The sequence below is a fragment of the Triturus cristatus genome, chromosome 4_2, assembly GCF_964204655.1.
Source record: "Triturus cristatus chromosome 4_2, aTriCri1.1, whole genome shotgun sequence".
NCBI lineage: Eukaryota > Metazoa > Chordata > Amphibia > Caudata > Salamandridae > Triturus > Triturus cristatus.
In genome coordinates this window covers 918,985,569-919,002,929 of record NC_140586.1, presented here as the reverse complement: position 1 = coordinate 919,002,929, position 17,361 = coordinate 918,985,569, and the positions used below count along the sequence as shown (strand labels likewise).

Here is a 17,361-nt window from a genome sequence, read left to right as displayed (position 1 = left end):
GTAGAGACCATTGGCGTAGTCCCGATGGGAAGTAATTAAGGCATGAACCACCATCCTCCTACAGTCCAATGGGAGGAAGTGGAGGAACTTCCTCAAGGTTCGGAGTTTCCAGAAGCAAGAGCAGGAAATTTGCCGAATCTGGGGCTTACAAAAAAGGTCATTATCAAATCTGAACCCCAAGTTTCTCACCGAGTCCACTGGCCATGGTGGGGGATTAAGTTCTTGTGGCCACCAGAGCTTGGAGGGAGGAGAGGCCTGTTGGTTGAAGAAGAGCACCTTGGTTTTCTCAGAGTTCAGCTTTAGGCAGTTTTGGGTCATCCAAGCCGAGATGTTGCTCAGACACCTTCTGAAGTTGACAAAGGCAGCCTCTGATTGTTCTTTAAAAGAGAATAGAAGCTGGGTGCCATCAGCGTTGGAGATCACCTTCACGCCAAGGGATTTGATCAAGGCTGCAAGTGGAGAAAGGTATACGTTGAAAAGGAGAGGACTCAATGCTGATCTCTTGGGAACCCCACAGACAAGGGGCTTCTGTGAGGAGACAAAGGGGCATAGGCAAACTTGTTGTGAACGGTTCTCAAGGAAGGACTTAATACAGGATAGGGCCGTTCCCTGAATTCCCAAGTGCCTAATTCTCTTCAGGAGAATCAGATGGGCAACAGTGTGAAAGGTCGCAGACAGGTCCAGCAGCACACGCATTGCTGCGTTGCCCTGGTCAATGATCTCACGTACGCTCTCTGCTACTTCGCAGAGTGCGGACTCCATACTATAGCCTACTCTAAAGCCGGATTGGGAGTCATGGAATCAATTGTTAGATTCCAGGAATTCTGAAAGCTGACTCTGGACTTATCTGTTCGAGAATTTTCGCCAGAGCCGGAAGAAGAGAGATAGGTCTGAAGTTTTTATATTCTGCAGGGTCGGCGTCCGGTTTCTTAAGGATTGGCAGTAGGAATTTGTTTCCATGCTGCTGGAAAAATGCGTGAACTCAAAGAAGAGTCCCAGATCTGGTTCCGGGGGGCATTGATACAGGGGGCCAGGAGTTTAAAAAACTAGGCTGGGCAGGGATCGCCTGGCGAGCCAGATCAGTAAGGTTAGAGTCTACAGAGAATCTATCTGTGGAGGGAGATGGAACTGAGTTGATGAATACAGAGAGACAGAGGGAGGGAGCAGAGCACAGAGTGAGGTAACTCCAGCAGAGAGATATCTCAGCAGAGAGATATCTCAAGTGAGGTAATACCAGCAGAGAGATGTCTCAGTGTGAGGTGATACCAGCAGAGGGATATCTCAGTGTGAGGTGATAAAAGCAGAGAGATATCTCAATGTAAGACAACACCAGCATAGATATATCTCAGTATGAGGTGATAAACGCAGAGAGATATCTCAGTACGAGGTGATAAAAGCAGAGATATCTCAATGTGAGGCAATAGCAGCTGAGATGTATCTCAGTGTGAGGTAAAAGCAGTGTGGAAATATCTCGGTGTGAGGTGAGAAAAGCAAAGAGGTATCTCAGTGTGAGGTGATACCAGCAGAGAGATATCTCAGTGTGAGGTGACACCAGCAGAGAGATATCTCAGTGTGAGGTGACACCAGCAGAGATATATCTCAGTGTGAGGTGGCTCCAGCAGAGAGATATCTCATCTCAGTGTGAGGTAACATCAGCAGAGAGATATTTCAGTGTGAGGTGACACCAGCAGAGAGATATCTCAGTGTGAGGTGGCTCCAGCAGAGATATCTCAGTGTGAGGTGACACCAGCAGAGAGATATCTCAGTGTGAGACAATACCAGCAGAGAGATATCTCAGTATGAGGTGATACCAGCAGAGAGATATCTCAGTGTGAGGTAACATCAGCAGAGAGATATTTCAGTGTGAGGTGACACCAGCAGAGAGATATATCAGTGTGAGATGATACCAGCAGAGAGATATCTCAGTGTGAGGTGACACAAGCAGAGAGATATCACAGTGTGAAGTGACACCAGCAGAGAGATGTCTCAGTGTGAGGTGATACCAGCAGAGGGATATCTCAGTGTGAGGTGATAAAAGGAGAGAGATATCTCAGTGTGAGACGACACCAGCAGAGAGATATCTCAGTGTGAGGTGATAAAAGCTGAGAGATATCTCAATGTAAGACAACACCAGCAGAGAGATATCTCAGTATGAGGTGATAAAAGCAGAGAGATATCTCAGTATGAGGTGATAAAAGCAGAGAGATATCTCAATGTGAGGCAATAGCAGCTGAGATGTATCTCAGTGTCAGGTAAAAGCAGTGTGGAAATATCTCAGTGTGAGGCGAGAAAAGCAAAGAGGTATCTCAGTGTGAGGTGATACCAGCAGAGAGATATCTCAGTGTGAGGTGACACCAGCAGAGAGATATCTCAGTGTGAGGTGACACCAGCAGAGAGATATCTCAGTGTGAGGTGGCTCCAGCAGAGAGATATCTCAGTGTGAGGTGACACCAGCAGAGAGATATCTCAGTGTGAGACGATACCAGCAGAGAGATATCTCAGTATGAGGTGATACCAGCAGAGAGATATCTCAGTGTGAGGTAACATCAGCAGAGAGATATTTCAGTGTGAGGTGACACCAGCAGAGAAATATCTCAGTGTGAGGTGGCTCCAGTAGAGAGATATCTCAGTGTGAGGTGACACCAGCAGAGAGATATTTCAGTGTGAGACGATACCAGCAGAGAGATATCTCAGTATGAGGTGATACCAGCAGAGAGATATCTCAGTGTGAGGTGACACCAGCAGACAGATATCTCAGTGTGAGGTGATACCAGCAGAGAGATATCTCAGTGTGAGGTAACATCAGCAGAGAGATATCTCAGTGTGAGACGATACCAGCAGAGAGATATCTCAGTATGAGGTGATACCAGCAGAGAGATATCTCAGTGTGAGGTAACATCAGCAGAGAGATATTTCAGTGTGAGGTGACACCAGCAGAGAGACATCTCAGTGTGAGGTGGCTCCAGCAGAGAGATATCTCAGTGTGAGGTGACACCAGCAGAGAGATATCTCAGTGTGAGACGATACCAGCAGAGAGATATCTCAGTATGAGATGATACCAGCAGAGAGATATCTCAGTGTGAGGTGACACCAGCAGAGAGATATCTCAGTGTGAGGTGATACCAGCAGAGAGATATCTCAGTGTGAGGTGACACCGGCAGAGAGATATCTCAGTGTGAGGTGACACCAGCAGAGAGATATCTCAGTGTGAGGTGATAAAAGCAGAGAGATATCTCAGTGTGAGGTGGCTCCTGCAGAGAGATATCTCAGTGTGAGGTAACATCAGCAGAGAGATATCTCAGTGTGAGACGATACCAGCAGAGAGATATCTCAGTGTGAGGGGACACTAGTAAAGAGATATCTCAGTGTGAGGTGCCACCAGCAGAGAGATATCTCAGTGTGAGGTGCCACCAGCAGAGAGATATCTCAGTGTGAGGTGACACCAGCATAGAGATATCTCAGTGTGAGGTGACACCAGCAGAGAGATATCTCAGTGTGAGGTGATACCAGCCAAGAGATATCTCAGTGTGAGGTGACACCAGCAGAGAGATATCTCAGTGTGAGGTGACACCAGCAGAGAGATATCTCAGTGTGAGGTAACATCAGCAGAGAGATATCTCAGTGTGAGACGATACCTGCAGAGAGATATCTCAGTGTGAGACGATACCAGCAGAGAGATATCTCAGTGTGAGGTGACACCAGCAGAGAGATATCTCAGTGTGAGGTGGCTCCAGCAGAGAGATATCTCAGTGTGAGGTGACACCAGCAGAGAGATATCTCAGTGTGAGGTGGCTCCAGCAGAGAGATATCTCAGTGTGAGGTGACACCAGCAGAGAGATATCTCAGTGTGAGGTAACATCAGCAGAGAGATATCTCAGTGTGAGACGATACCAGCAGAGACATATCTCACTGTGTTAGGTGTCACCAGCAGAGAGATATCTCAGTGTGAGGTGACACCAGCAGAGAGATATCTCAGTGTGAGGTAACATCAGCAGAGAGATATCTCAGTGTGAGGTGATAAAAGCAGAGAGATATCTCAGTGTGAGGTGGCTCCAGCAGAGAGATATCTCAGTGTGAGGTAACATCAGCAGAGAGATATCTCAGTGTGAGACGATACCAGCAGAGAGATATCTCAGTGTGCGGGGACACTAGTAAAGAGATATCTCAGTGTGAGGTGCCACCAGCAGAGAGATATCTCAGTGTGAGGTGCCACCAGCAGAGAGATATCTCAGTGTGAGGTGACACCAGCAGAGAGATATCTCAGTGTGAGGTGACACCAGCAGAGAGATATCTCAGTGTGAGGTGATACCAGCCGAGAGATATCTCAGTGTGAGGTGACACCAGCAGAGAGATATCTCAGTGTGAGGTGACACCAGCAGAGAGATATCTCAGTGTGAGGTAACATCAGGAGAGAGATATCTCAGTGTGAGACGATACCTGCAGAGAGATATCTCAGTGTGAGACGATACCAGCAGAGAGATATCTCAGTGTGAGGTGACACCAGCAGAGAGATATCTCAGTGTGAGGTGGCTCCAGCAGAGAGATATCTCAGTGTGAGGTGACACCAGCAGAGAGATATCTCAGTGTGAGGTGGCTCCAGCAGAGAGATATCTCAGTGTGAGGTGACACCAGCAGAGAGATATCTCAGTGTGAGGTAACATCAGCAGAGAGATATCTCAGTGTGAGACGATACCAGCAGAGACATATCTCACTGTGTTAGGTGTCACCAGCAGAGAGATATCTCAGTGTGAGGTGACACCAGCAGAGAGATATCTCAGTGTGAGGTAACATCAGCAGAGAGATATCTCAGTGTGAGACGATACCAGCAGAGACATATCTCACTGTGTTAGGTGTCACCAGCAGACAGATATCTCAGTGTGAGGTGACACCAGCAGAGAGATATCTCAGTGTGAGGTAACATCAGCAGAGAGATATCTCAGTGTGAGACGATACCAGCAGAGACATATCTCACTGTGTTAGGTGTCACCAGCAGAGAGATATCTCAGTGTGAGGTGACACCAGCAGAGAGATATCTCAGTGTGAGGTAACATCAGCAGAGAGATATCTCAGTGTGAGACGATACCAGCAGAGACATATCTCACTGTGTTAGGTGTCACCAGCAGAGAGATATCTCAGTGTGAGGTGACACCAGCAGAGAGATATCTCAGTGTGAGGTAACATCAGCAGAGAGATATCTCAGTGTGAGACGATACCAGCAGAGACATATCTCACTGTGTTAGGTGTCACCAGCAGACAGATATCCTAGTGTGAGGTGACACCAGCAGAGAGATTTCTCAGTGCGAGGCTGTCGGAAACTTGATCTGTATGTAGTGTACTAAAAAGAAGTACACTGTGCTGAGTCCAGTGGGTCCCCAAGTGGTTTACTGTGGCTAAAGCCATGTGGTAATGTGGGCGAGCACTTAGGCTTATCGGAAAGTAGTACTAAGCATGAGTTGTACTCACAGAGGCAATAAATGACACACACACTCAAAGAATAAATCTGAGACCAAATTAGAAATATAACACTTATTTTCATATATATATCTTAAAACCAGGAACTTCATACAAAGGTACGTACAGTTTTTAATAAATATATTCACAGGTAAGTAAAACGTTCAAACCTGTGTGGAAAATTCAAAGATGCATAACGGTAAGTACAGTCAGTTTCAGGTTTCATCTTCTGGAATCGAAGTAGTAGTGGGCCAAGGCTCAAAGTACTACCAACAGTTCTTCTGAAACTGCCCGGTGTTCTACAGGGAGCAGGGTGCTGGTGAGGCTGGTAGCTGGCGCGCTACGGGGAAGGAGGCCACCTGGAAAGAGCTTGCACAGGGGGGCTTGTGGGCAAGTTCGAGGGCTCCCAAACAGCGGCTCAAGTCACAAGGGAGCACGGGGCACAGCTGGATTGTCAGGACCCGGGCCGGAGGGCTCTGGAGCACAGGGGTTTGGTCGACTGGGTGCGCAAAGATGCACCTCACGATCAGGGACAAACCGCTGGCAGTGGCAAAATCAAGGCTGCTGGGCTACTCTCGAAGTGGGTCTCAGTGATCCTGGCATCCCTCGATGGCTGCTTGGTCTTAGTGCAGTGAGAATCCGGATTGGACTCACTGTTTGTGTTTGGTGTAGAGCGTCTGGGGCCCTAGGAGTTGGCACTGCACAGCTCTGGTTGGTCCTGGTGTCTCACACTCAGTGGCGAGACAAACCTGACCTTCCAGAGCACGAGTACCTTCTCCTGGTCATCTACGGCGTCTGTCAGGCAAGGGAGCTGCAAGGCAGTGGACCGGACTCTGCTTGTCAGTGCCAGCGATCTGCTGGCACTTAGCTGCTCTACTCCAAGGGAGATGTTCAGTGTTGGTCGACGTGCTGGCAGACTACTCAAGGCTTTGATAGTTCACCAGCTTGCAGGATGAGTCACTCCATCACAATTGTCGAAAGAGGGCTGAGGATGGCAGAGTTTCACACCAAAGTTCTACTGCAGTTCTCGCCAGGCAGTAAGTCTTCTTCATCTTTCTTCTGCTGATGAGTCAAATCTGAGTTCTTGGGTTCAGGGGTGCCACTTAAATACTCAATTTAGTGACGTTTTCGGGGAGTGACAAGTAGTAGCCAATGGGATACCTACCTTTAGGGTGCATACACCCTCTATATGACCACTTCCTGTGGGAAGTGGGCATAACCCTGACTCTAGAATGCTAATTCTGTCCAAAACAACATGGAGGAATCTGAAAAGTGGGGTCCACATCAGCTGTTCCATCCTAGGGTTGCTGCACACCTCCTAATCTTACCAATATTCCAGCCTGTCTTGCCACCAAAAAGTGGGGTCAGGACAGTGGTTTAGGCACCTCCACTATCTGGAGAGGTCCGGGGTTGCATATCAAAGGTGGCTTTGAAGCTCCCACCCTTGGATGCCCATTACTCTTGGAGGAGATGTGAACACCTCCGCTCAGAGCAGGCTTTGTTCCTGACCTCCGAGAGTGAAGGCTCTCACCTCAGAAGGTCAGAAAACTGTCTATGGTGACTGATTGGTTGAGACCAGTCAGTCAACACACTAGTAGTCAGCATGTTTTCAGGGGTCACCTCTATGGTGCTCTCTAGGTGAATCTATTAATAAATCCAGCACTGGCATCAGTGTGGGTTTATTGAGATGAGGTGTTCAATACCAAACACTTTTGGGTTGAGTGGAGCCATCATGTAGCTGGGGAACACGTACTGATGGGTGTCCAGCCCATGTACTCGGTCGGGCTTCACTGTGTACTCGTAATCTCTTTATTTGGGGTGGGGGAGTTTTATATAGCACAAACTAGATCAGAAGGTATCAGAGCGCTTTACACGAGCACCAGTTGCGTAACAGACGGACAAATTCATTTTTTGTTAGGCACAGGAAGATTAAGTGATTTGGCCAAAATCACAGGATGTTGAGCGTCCCAACAAGAGTCAAACCCAGTTTCCCAGCTCCTAGGTCAACTACTCTAGCCGTTAGGCCACATCCTCTCCTCTAAGGGTGAACCTAGATATCACGGGAACACATCCACTCAGGCAGATATGTCCTCACATGGGTATAGTGCACCCTGCCTTCGGGCTGCAAGGCCTGCCATGGGGGTGACTTACCTATACCGCATGGAGTGTTTCTCTGGCATGGCACACAGATGTGTGTGCCATGTTGACCCTTCGGTTTTCTCTGCACCAACACACACAGGCCGCAATTGCAGGGTGTGTGAGCTAGGTGAGGTGTCCCTTAAGGTGGCACAATTTGTGCTACAGCCCTTAGGGACCTTCTTTAGTTCCAAGGCCCTATGTACAAGGGGTACCAATTACTATGGAATTACAAGGATCTTAAAGGGGTGCCAACTGTGGAACAATGTTACCGTTTAGGGAAAGAATACTGGTACTGGGGATCTAGTTAGCATGAACACAACACACTTTTGGTTGAGGCGCATCAGATGCCAGGCAAAAAGTGGGGGGTAACCATGTCATAGAGGAACTTTCCTACAGAGGTGATATCAGCAGAGAGATATCTCAGTGAGGGGCGATACCAGTAGAGAGATATCTCAGTGTGAGGTGATACCAGGACAGAAATATATCAGTTTGAGGTGATTCCAGCATGGAGATATCTGAGTGTGGGGTGACACAAGCAGAGAGATATCTTAGTGTGCGGCGATACCAGTAGAGAGATATTTCAATGTTTGGTGATGTCAGTAGAGATCACAGTGTGAGGGGGTAGCTGAAGAGAGATCACAGTGTGAAGTGATTCCAGTAGAGGTCACAGTGTGGGGGGATATCTGCAAAGAGATCACACTGTGAGGGGATAGCTGCAGAGAGATCACAGTGTGAGGGGATAGCTGCAGAGAGATCACAGTGTGAGGGGATAGCTGCAAAGAGATCACAGTGTGAGGGGATAGCTGCAGAGAGATCACAGTGTGAGTGGATAGCTACAAAGAGATCACAGTGTGAGGAGATAGCTGAAGAGAGATCACAGTGTGAGGGGATAGCTGCAAAGAGATCAGAGTGTGAAGTGATTCCAGTGGAGATCACAGTGTGAGGGGAGGGGATAGCTGCAGAGAGATCACTGTGTGAAGTGATTCCAGTAGAGGTTACAGTGTGAGGGGAGGGGATAGCTGCAGAGAGATCACAGTGTGAGGGGATAGCTGCAGAGATCACAGTGTGAGAGGATAGCTGCAGAGATCACAGTGTGAGAGGATAGATGCAAAGAGATCACAGTGTGAGGGGATAGCTGCAGAGAGATCACAGTGTGAGTGGATAGCTGCAGAGAGATCACAGTGTGAGTGGATAGCTACAAAGACATCACAGTGTGAGGGGATAGCTGCAGAGAAATCACAGTGTAAGGGGATTCCAGCAGAGAAGTCAGTGTTAGATGACAGCTGCAGAGATCACAGTGTGAAGTGATGCCTTTGAGATCACAGTGTGAGTGGATAGCTGCAGGGAGATCACAGTGTGAGGGGATAGCTTCAGGGAGATCACAGTGTGAGTGGATAGCTGCAGAGATCACAGTGTGAGAGGATAGCTGCAGAGAGATCACAGTGTGAGTGGATAGCTGCAGAGATCACAGTGTGAGAGGATAGCTGCAAAGATGCAAAGAGATCACAGTGTGAGAGGATAGCTGCAGAGAGATCACAGTGTGAGTGGATAGCTGCAGAGATCACAGTGTGAGAGGATAGCTGCAAAGATGCAAAGAGATCACAGTGTGAGTGGATAGCTGCAGAGATCACAGTGTGAGTGGATAGCTGCAGAGATCACAGTGTGAGAGGATAGCTGCAGCAAGATCACAGTGTGAGTGGATAGCTGCAGAGATCACAGTGTGAGAGGATAGCTGCAAAGAGATCACAGTGTGAGGGGATAGCTGCAGAGATCACAGAGTGAGAGGATAGCTGCAAAGAGATCACAGTGTGAGGGGATAGCTGCAGAGAGATCACAGTGTGAGTGGATAGCTACAAAGATATCACAGTGTGAGAGGATAGCTGCAGCGAGATCACAGTGTGAGTGGATAGCTGCAGAGATCCCAGTGTGAGAGGATAGCTGCAGCGAGATCACAGTGTGAGAGGATAGCTGCAGAGATCACAGTGTGAGAGGATAGCTGCAGCGAGATCGCAGTGTGAGAGGATAGCTGCAAAGAGATCACAGTGTGAGAGGATAGCTGCAAAGAGATCACAGTGTGAGGGGATAGCTGCAGAGAGATCACAGTGTGAGTGGATAGCTACAAAGATATCACAGTGTGAGGGGATTCCAGCAGAGAAGTCAGTGTGAGATGACAGCTGCAGAGAGATCACAGTGTGAAGTGATGCCTTTGAGATGATAGCTTCAGAGAGATCACAGAGTGAGGTGATGTCAGCAGAAATCACAGTGTGAGAGGCAGCTGCAGAGAGATCACAGTGTAAGGGGATTCCAGCAGAGAGGTCCAAGTGTGAGATGACAGCTTAAGAGATGTCACAGTGTGAGGGGATAGCTGCAGAGAGATAACACCCGTAGAGAGATGTTGGTGTGAAGTGATACCTGCTGAGATATCTCTCCTGTTGTTTTTATTCGTTTTGACGTCATAACACACACGTACGGGCATTAGCAAGCTTTACTCAAAATTATAAACCTGAAACTCGCGAAATAATCAAAGCTTTGCAAACTCGAAATGCTTCATTCGTCACCGGTCGTAAGATATCAGCCTCATATACCTCCAGACCACGTCACTCATAGTTTGACAGGCAAATCACAACCACGCTTCCTATTAAACTTCCCCACCCTGTCGTTTCATCCATAATTCACGTTTTCTATACGGAACTTTGCTCCCATCGCTGGCTGGTCGCCGCCTTTTCAGAAAACCAGAATATATCCCTGAAAGATCTCCTGTCTAAGGCACCAATTAAATACCAGCTTACGCTCAGAGGCACACGATGCTTGGACATATGAGCCAGGAGTTAGAACCTTCTAGAAGTGGTCGGTCGCACTGTTGTATGACATTGACAACACTCAGACATTTCGCAGGCATTGGCGTCTAATGTGTCCCCACTGCATTCTGGTTCATGTAGTCTTTAAACTCGAATTATCTGGGGGGAGGGGTTTCATCACAGCTATATGCAATGTGAGTGCTGACATGACACGTGCTGCTCAGTATTTACTGCTCACCAGGAGCGCTGAACTGCACCCCCTTCAAGTTTTGCAGCCAAGCTGCTTTATAAACAATTTATTTTCTAAGATGCCCACCAGAAAAATATAGACACAGTGACTCTTTGAAGTGGTTGGCTGCAGTCTCACCCGGCTGATGACACTCAAACAATTCACAGATGCGACCTCTGAAGGTGACCCCATTGCATGCTGGTACTTGTAGTCTTCAGATTTGCATTTCTGTCCTTTTCTGACAGCACGTGGTGTTTAAATGACGTCTTCCAGATTTGCAGCCTAAGACGTGTTGTAAAGTCATTTTCTCTCAGCCATGCCCCTGAGCCTCTCCCCGTCGTCCCCGAACCCACAGACCTCTCAGCGTCTGGCCAGCTTTAAAGCAGAAGGATGCCACCTGGCACCTCGCCCTGTTCTCTTGCACTCTTTCTTTACGGAGGGTGCAAAGTACGCTCAAGAAGGCAGGGCATGTAGCCTACGTCTCCTTCCTCACCTCTGGAGCCGAGCTTTAGTGTTTGCCAAGATGTTCACCCGTGTTTGGGCAGGCCCTCCGGGTGATCGGAGGATCCCCCTCCCACCACCCTCAGTGGGTGTGTCCAAGAGAAGGCACAGGATTAACTAGCAGACCTTGATGCCCATGGGTTCAGTCATGTCCCACCACCATTACTACAGATACTCCAGAGGTGGGTTCAGACCCCAATGCCCTTGCAATAAGGTTTATCCATGGAAGGACCCATCTCCCTCAGTGGGTGTGTCCTAGAGGAGGCGCAGGATTGGCTAGCAGAACCTTGTGCCCATGCATTCAGCCTTACCATGAAAGAACCATTGAAGGACCTCTCTCCCTCAGTGAGTGGGTGTGTCCTAGAGGAGGCGCAGGATTGGCTAGCAGAACCTTGTGTCCATGGGTTCAGCCTTACCATCCATGAAAGAACCATTGAAGGACCTCTCTCCCTCTGTGGGTGTGTCCTAGAGGAGGCTCAGGATTGGCTAGCAGACCCTGATGCCCATGCATTCAGTCATGTCCCAAGGGAAGGACCTCCACCACCCTTACTACAGATACTCCAGAGGTGGGTTCAGACCCCAATGCCCGTGCAATAAGGTTTATCCATGGAAGGACCCATCTCCCTCAGTGGGTGTGTCCTAGAGGAGGCTCAGGATTGGCTAGCAGAACCTTGTGCCCATGCATTCAGCCTTACCCATGGAAGAACCATGGAAGGGCCCATCGCCCACAGTGGGCGTACACGAGAGGTGGGTTCAGGATATGACTGGCAGACTCTGATGCCCCTTGGCCCAGGTTTGTTCAAGGAAGGACCGGCATGGTCCAAGACCGACCCCACGGTGCCAGAGGTGTAACCAGCCTTTCTGTATTGCGCTTAGGGGTCCGCATGAGCCCCTCTGGCCTCACTGCCTTTGTCCTCTTTGAGCTGTCCTGATATCCTCCATTAACTGGGTAGACCACGCCCTGGAGACTCAAGCATTTGTGCCAGGGTGTCCTCCGTGCCCAGCTGGCTACAACAGGCGCCAGTTCTCTCAGATTGCCCAAGCCATGCCTTGCTTAGCCCAGTCATCTGGAAACTTCCATAACTTCGGCAATCCTCAGTAGTTGGGCATGGCAGTGGACACTGCAGGCAGAAAGGTCTGCCAGGTGATGTCCCAGGAGCTCTGGTGTCACGGCAGGGGACAGCCTGTCGGTGTTCCCCTCAGTGCGCACTATGTCACGGCAGGCGTTGGATGTAGACATATCGCTGCTGGTCGCAGTATGGTGGCAGTAGGACAGTTAGATACCAAGGGTGGTATTATGCAGGTCATACTGTGTGTGTTTCTTGTGGGATTACGAGCATAGGAGTTCTAGCTAACCGTGGTACAGTGTGGTATTATACAGTAAGACATTAAAGATACGTCTGCCGGTATCATGCATGGTACTATGCGGGTGGGGGCGTCACTATCACGGGTGGTATCATGTATTGTACTAAAGCGGTAACTGGTAGGTATCACTGGTGGTACGCTGCGTGGATTTGTGCCAGTAAGGGCTATAGAACTGTGCGGCTATGGGGTACATATGACACGCAGGGTCCTCTGCAGCTTGACTTCGTTGTTAGTGCAGATGTCGGCGGACAGGCGAAGCCCAGCGGGCTGGTGAAAGCCTTGCTTCTTGACGACTTTTGAGGCTACCTGCAAACCGGTATGTAGCATTAGTGTATGAGTCGGGGAATCTGTGTCCAAAAAACATTACCCTTTGCATTAGGCTCACAAGTTCCAGTTCTGTGGGTAGAAAGAGTACAATCTAGCACCAGCCAAGTGTCCAGACACTAGGAGGCTGCTCTTGGGGGCTAGGACTCGATCTCATGAGCTACACCAGAGGAGTCCAGGACAAGTCCAGTGGCACTGGTCAGATGGGCACTGTGCAGATGCATGGCTTCTTCAGCTTTTTAGGTTCCACAGGCTTAACAGGAATCTAGCCAACTAGCCCTTTGAGTCTGTTTACCGGTCCTTGGCAGAAGTGGGCGTAGGTCCGTCCTTGGGGTCAATCTCCACAGGTTCAACAGCATAAGTAACATCTTGGTTCAGCATGTGCAGTCTTCTCTGGTGCAGCCTTTCTTCCTGATGTCCACAGGTTCAGCAGGTGCAGTCCTTCTATTTTATTCCAAGTCTAGTAGCATTTGTAGGCTAGAAGCCAGGTGTGCCACTTTTATGAAATTTCGATTTTTGCTAAATTCTACTGGGCAATCACTTCCTGTGGGGTTGGCATTAAACAAACCCACAGTGCATATGTGAGGCCAAATCCAAGATGTTAGGACCCTTCTTACCTGGGTCAGAGTTATGGGCACAACCCTGAGGTTTGTCCATTATAATGAGCAACTTCCCCTCGAAAACCAGTTCTGCAACGGGTTTTCCCCCTCTGGATGAAATGCCAGTCTGCCTGCCTACACAGAGGGAAGGCCAGGCTACTGCGTGACTCACATTTGCTTATCAGAGGCCCTGGCCCTTTAAAGATTGGCCATTTGTGCCCACAGGCCTCTGGCCATCCTGTTGGAGGTCACACTTCCTCCACCAACAGTCCTTTTGTTCCCCATTCCTGGGAGCAAATTACACCACCTGGCAGCAGGGCAACAGGCTGTCTCAGGTGGGTGTAATAAATCAGAAATGGCTACTAGAACTTTGCTGCAAGAAAGTCACCTTTATTTTTAAAGTTTCTTTTAATCTTACTTCATCAGGATGTCAGGTTTAATGCAACACTTCATTTGACACCTCTATGTACTATATTTGGTTGTCCTATTAGCACTTAGCTCTTGGCCTAGTGTGACCCCATGTTAGCCAAATAGACTACCAGCCAAGAAACACAAAAGGCCGGACTTACCTAAAGGGATGACTCTCACCTTGTACAACCGAGTCTGCAGTCCAACCCGCCCCCTACCATTCACCAAAGGGCAGTGTTTACAGAAGCTGAATCAGCAGCCTCTTGCTTCAACGTCTTCATTTCATTTCTAAAGGGAACTCAGGCACAATGGCCTCCCCTAGGTGTCTGGAGCTCCTCCCTCCAGCATCAGTAATAAAGGCAATACACATCTTCTGTCCAGGGAAGTCGTCCATGCGGCAACCTGGGGGCATCCAAAGGGATCCTCCTTTGCTTCTGATAATTAATACCGTGACCGACACTTGAGGATAAACATCACCAGACGTCCACTCCAGCACTTGCAGAATCTCCTTTCCAAAGTCTGCACTGTTTGCCCATATCATGTCTCACATTGCTATGATCATGAGGTCACTGTCTCCCTCAAGCACAACCTAAGCCTCATGATAGTTCCTAGTATTACTTTATGCTTTGCGACTCCTGTGCTGAACAGCTGACTTTGCTCCAGCAGCGGTCTAGCAGAAACCACACAGTACAGAGACTGTTTGCCTGATTCTAGAATCAGAAGTGCATAATATATCATAATCTTTGCATACCATTATGCTGATTCTTTGTTCTGCATTGCCCAATTGCATGCTATCTCAAAATCAACCTGAATATTTTTAAATCCAGCATGAAAACTGATCTTCAATTAAATCATCAGATTGTCACTTCTCCTCTTTTCTTTCAAATGTCCCTCTCCTTACCATCTGTCCTCTGCATGTCTCCTCTCTCTGAGCACAACCTTCTCACATGCATGTTGGCCTTAATCTCTATGATTGTATTTCTGAAACCTGGTCACATCTCATATCAAAGATCACAACATCTCCTTCATTGAAAGGCTACCTCATCTCTTCAAACTCATCTACTCACCCCGCCGATCACCTGCGTGAACTCATGTACGCCCTGCTCCACCACTTTAGATAACACCTAACTCCTATGAATGTAACCTATCACAAAGAGACTGGGATGAATGCATGGAAAGGTCTCCAGGGCACACAAGACTAATCCCAGTAACTAACAATAACCAATCACACTACCCTATCCTCTACGTTGACTTTTGGAGGGATTATTCTACCCAGCGTAAAGCGCATCAATGCCTCTTCAGGGGTAGTAAGCACTATATAAATACAATTACAGCTACAATTACATATATTTTGAGGGGTCAGAGCACATACACTGAGGCCTGGTCAGCAGGACCCCGTGCACTTCAGAGTCAAAAAAGCAGGAGCATCAGTCCAAACACTAAGAAGGAGGTGGTCATACAAAAAGAGTCCTTTCCTCAATATATTTCAGAACATAGATATGTGTTAGTGAGTGGTAAAGGGTGTAGATAACTTGGTAGGACTCTGTGTATGGTTGTACCAGCAGCGGCCTGTGCAGTAAGACCGGTGGGGCGTGTGGGGGGGAGATTTCGACAAGGGAAAATTAAATATTTATTTAATTTTCCCTTGTGGTTGTCTGTCGAATCCCCCCCTCCCCCCCTCCCAACACAGCCCCACTGCTCTTACCTGCACGGGCCACTGCTGGTGTGTATGTTGCGCAAGTTATAGCTATACCTGGTGGTAATGTGTGTAGTAGTGTGTAAGTATCATTGTTGACAGTGTGTATAGTTTAGGGTGTCACTATCTCCAGTGTTACTGAATGTTTATGTATTTGTAGATTATGTACAGTGTCACTATTACCAGTGGTACTGTGCATGGTGTGTGGGTTGTGTAGGGTGTTCTTATCCCTATTGGCTCTCTGTATGTATTGTTGTAGGTTATGTAGGGTGTGGGTATCACTGGTGCTAATGTGATTGATTTATATGTGTGAGTGATGTCGGGTGTATCTGCCAGTGGTGGTACTTTGTGATTTTATGGAGGATATAACTGTCATTGGTGGTATCCTGAGTAAAGGTGGTTTCAGCTGCTGAATGTCCAGGTCAGCAATTGCTGAGACTTGCTGAAACTTGCACCTGACTCACACCTGCTCAGTGCCATGATACCCTCCCGTTGATGGTGCGCTCTACAAATCTGCATAATGTAACATAACATAGCTGTGTGAGCCTACTCTTGTACTTTGAGTCCTGGAGCAGATACTGTGGCCAACACCTGCAGGTTTGTAGTAGTACATATTTGTAGTGGTCTGCGTGTGACACTCACATGCTTTCTACTTTCTGGAGCAAAGATCTGAAGGCGAGAGCTGACAGTTCATGCAAGTTTGCAGGGAAGGGAGTCATTGGACCATGCAGTCTGACCTATAAGAACATAATTTCTCATGCATTTTATTTCACCATTTTTATTTTGAAAATTGCAGGTGTTGGTGGTGTTTCATCGGAAGAGAATGCCCCTTGGTGGGCCATCGTACTCATTGTCCTCTTCAGCGTGGTGATCATTGTTGTGCCCTTCATGGTGTGGATGGTAAGTAACCTGGCCAGGCCTCCTGCAGTCACAGGAAACTTCCTGTGACAAATGCATTGTTTTACTAACAGATCAGTAACTCAAAATGCAAGTCAGAATGGTGCAATCCAGGTTTCTCCACTGATTCTGTTTTTATGAAGGCAACAAAACTTATTTGCACATTACTCAACCAAGGAAAACAAAATACCCCGGCACCTGGGTATGTTAATTAATCAAATCCTGACCTCTACTGTTTACTCTGTGTTGTGACACTGCAAAAGGCAAAATGAGAAGGGGCAAATATCCCAGGGTTCTTGTAATCATAGGCTGGGGTGCTCCTGTCAGTGCATTGTCAGGGAGGAATGACTTTTCTGGTGTTTGAATTAGTGCTTACCTGCCTGTAAATGTGGAGTTTGAGGCAAAGTATCCATGAGGCCGAAACAAAGAGGAGGAGTTCTACCCCAGAGGAGAAATCCTTCTTGAGGCAGTCTGCCAGGAATGCTTCCTCCATGCAGCTAGGTTCATCCTGGCCTACTGTGTTACAACGTAGAATGTTATGCCACCAGTTAGAGTTTGTGACTGGAATGCGTGTATTGAAAAGAGGAGGCTCGGGTGCAGCTACACGATCATGTAACATATGTTACGTCTTGTTCTTTGTGCTTAAATACATTCCCAAACACAGGCCCTCAGTATTTCAGACACCTGGTATCACCCTACAAACCACACTGCTCCCTACAGTCGAGCAACTCCAACCTTTCCTCAGTTCCTAGAGTAAGAAGAACGCACCACGGAGGCCGGGCGTTCCCCTACCAAGGGTCCAAACTATGCAACGCAGCCCCACAGTCACTGAGATTCTGTCAGTCTCTTTCTATCTTCCGAAAACAACAAAAAACCTGGCTAATTTGAACAGAGTATCATATAATGTTATGTAAAAGGGTCATTTGGAGGCATAGCACTGGAAAACCCATTGTG

General features: G+C 48.1%; 1 protein-coding gene across 1 annotated transcript in view; it reads left to right on the top strand.

Annotated features, from left to right (window-relative positions):
* Positions 1 to 17,361, top strand: part of LOC146835403 (uncharacterized) — a 213,841-nt gene that overhangs the window by 175,773 nt on the left and 20,707 nt on the right. The window contains exon 10 of the mRNA XM_085602976.1: positions 16,307 to 16,410. Within this exon, the coding sequence (XP_085459102.1) occupies positions 16,307 to 16,410 (104 nt within the window). The remainder of the gene's footprint in view (positions 1 to 16,306; positions 16,411 to 17,361) is intronic.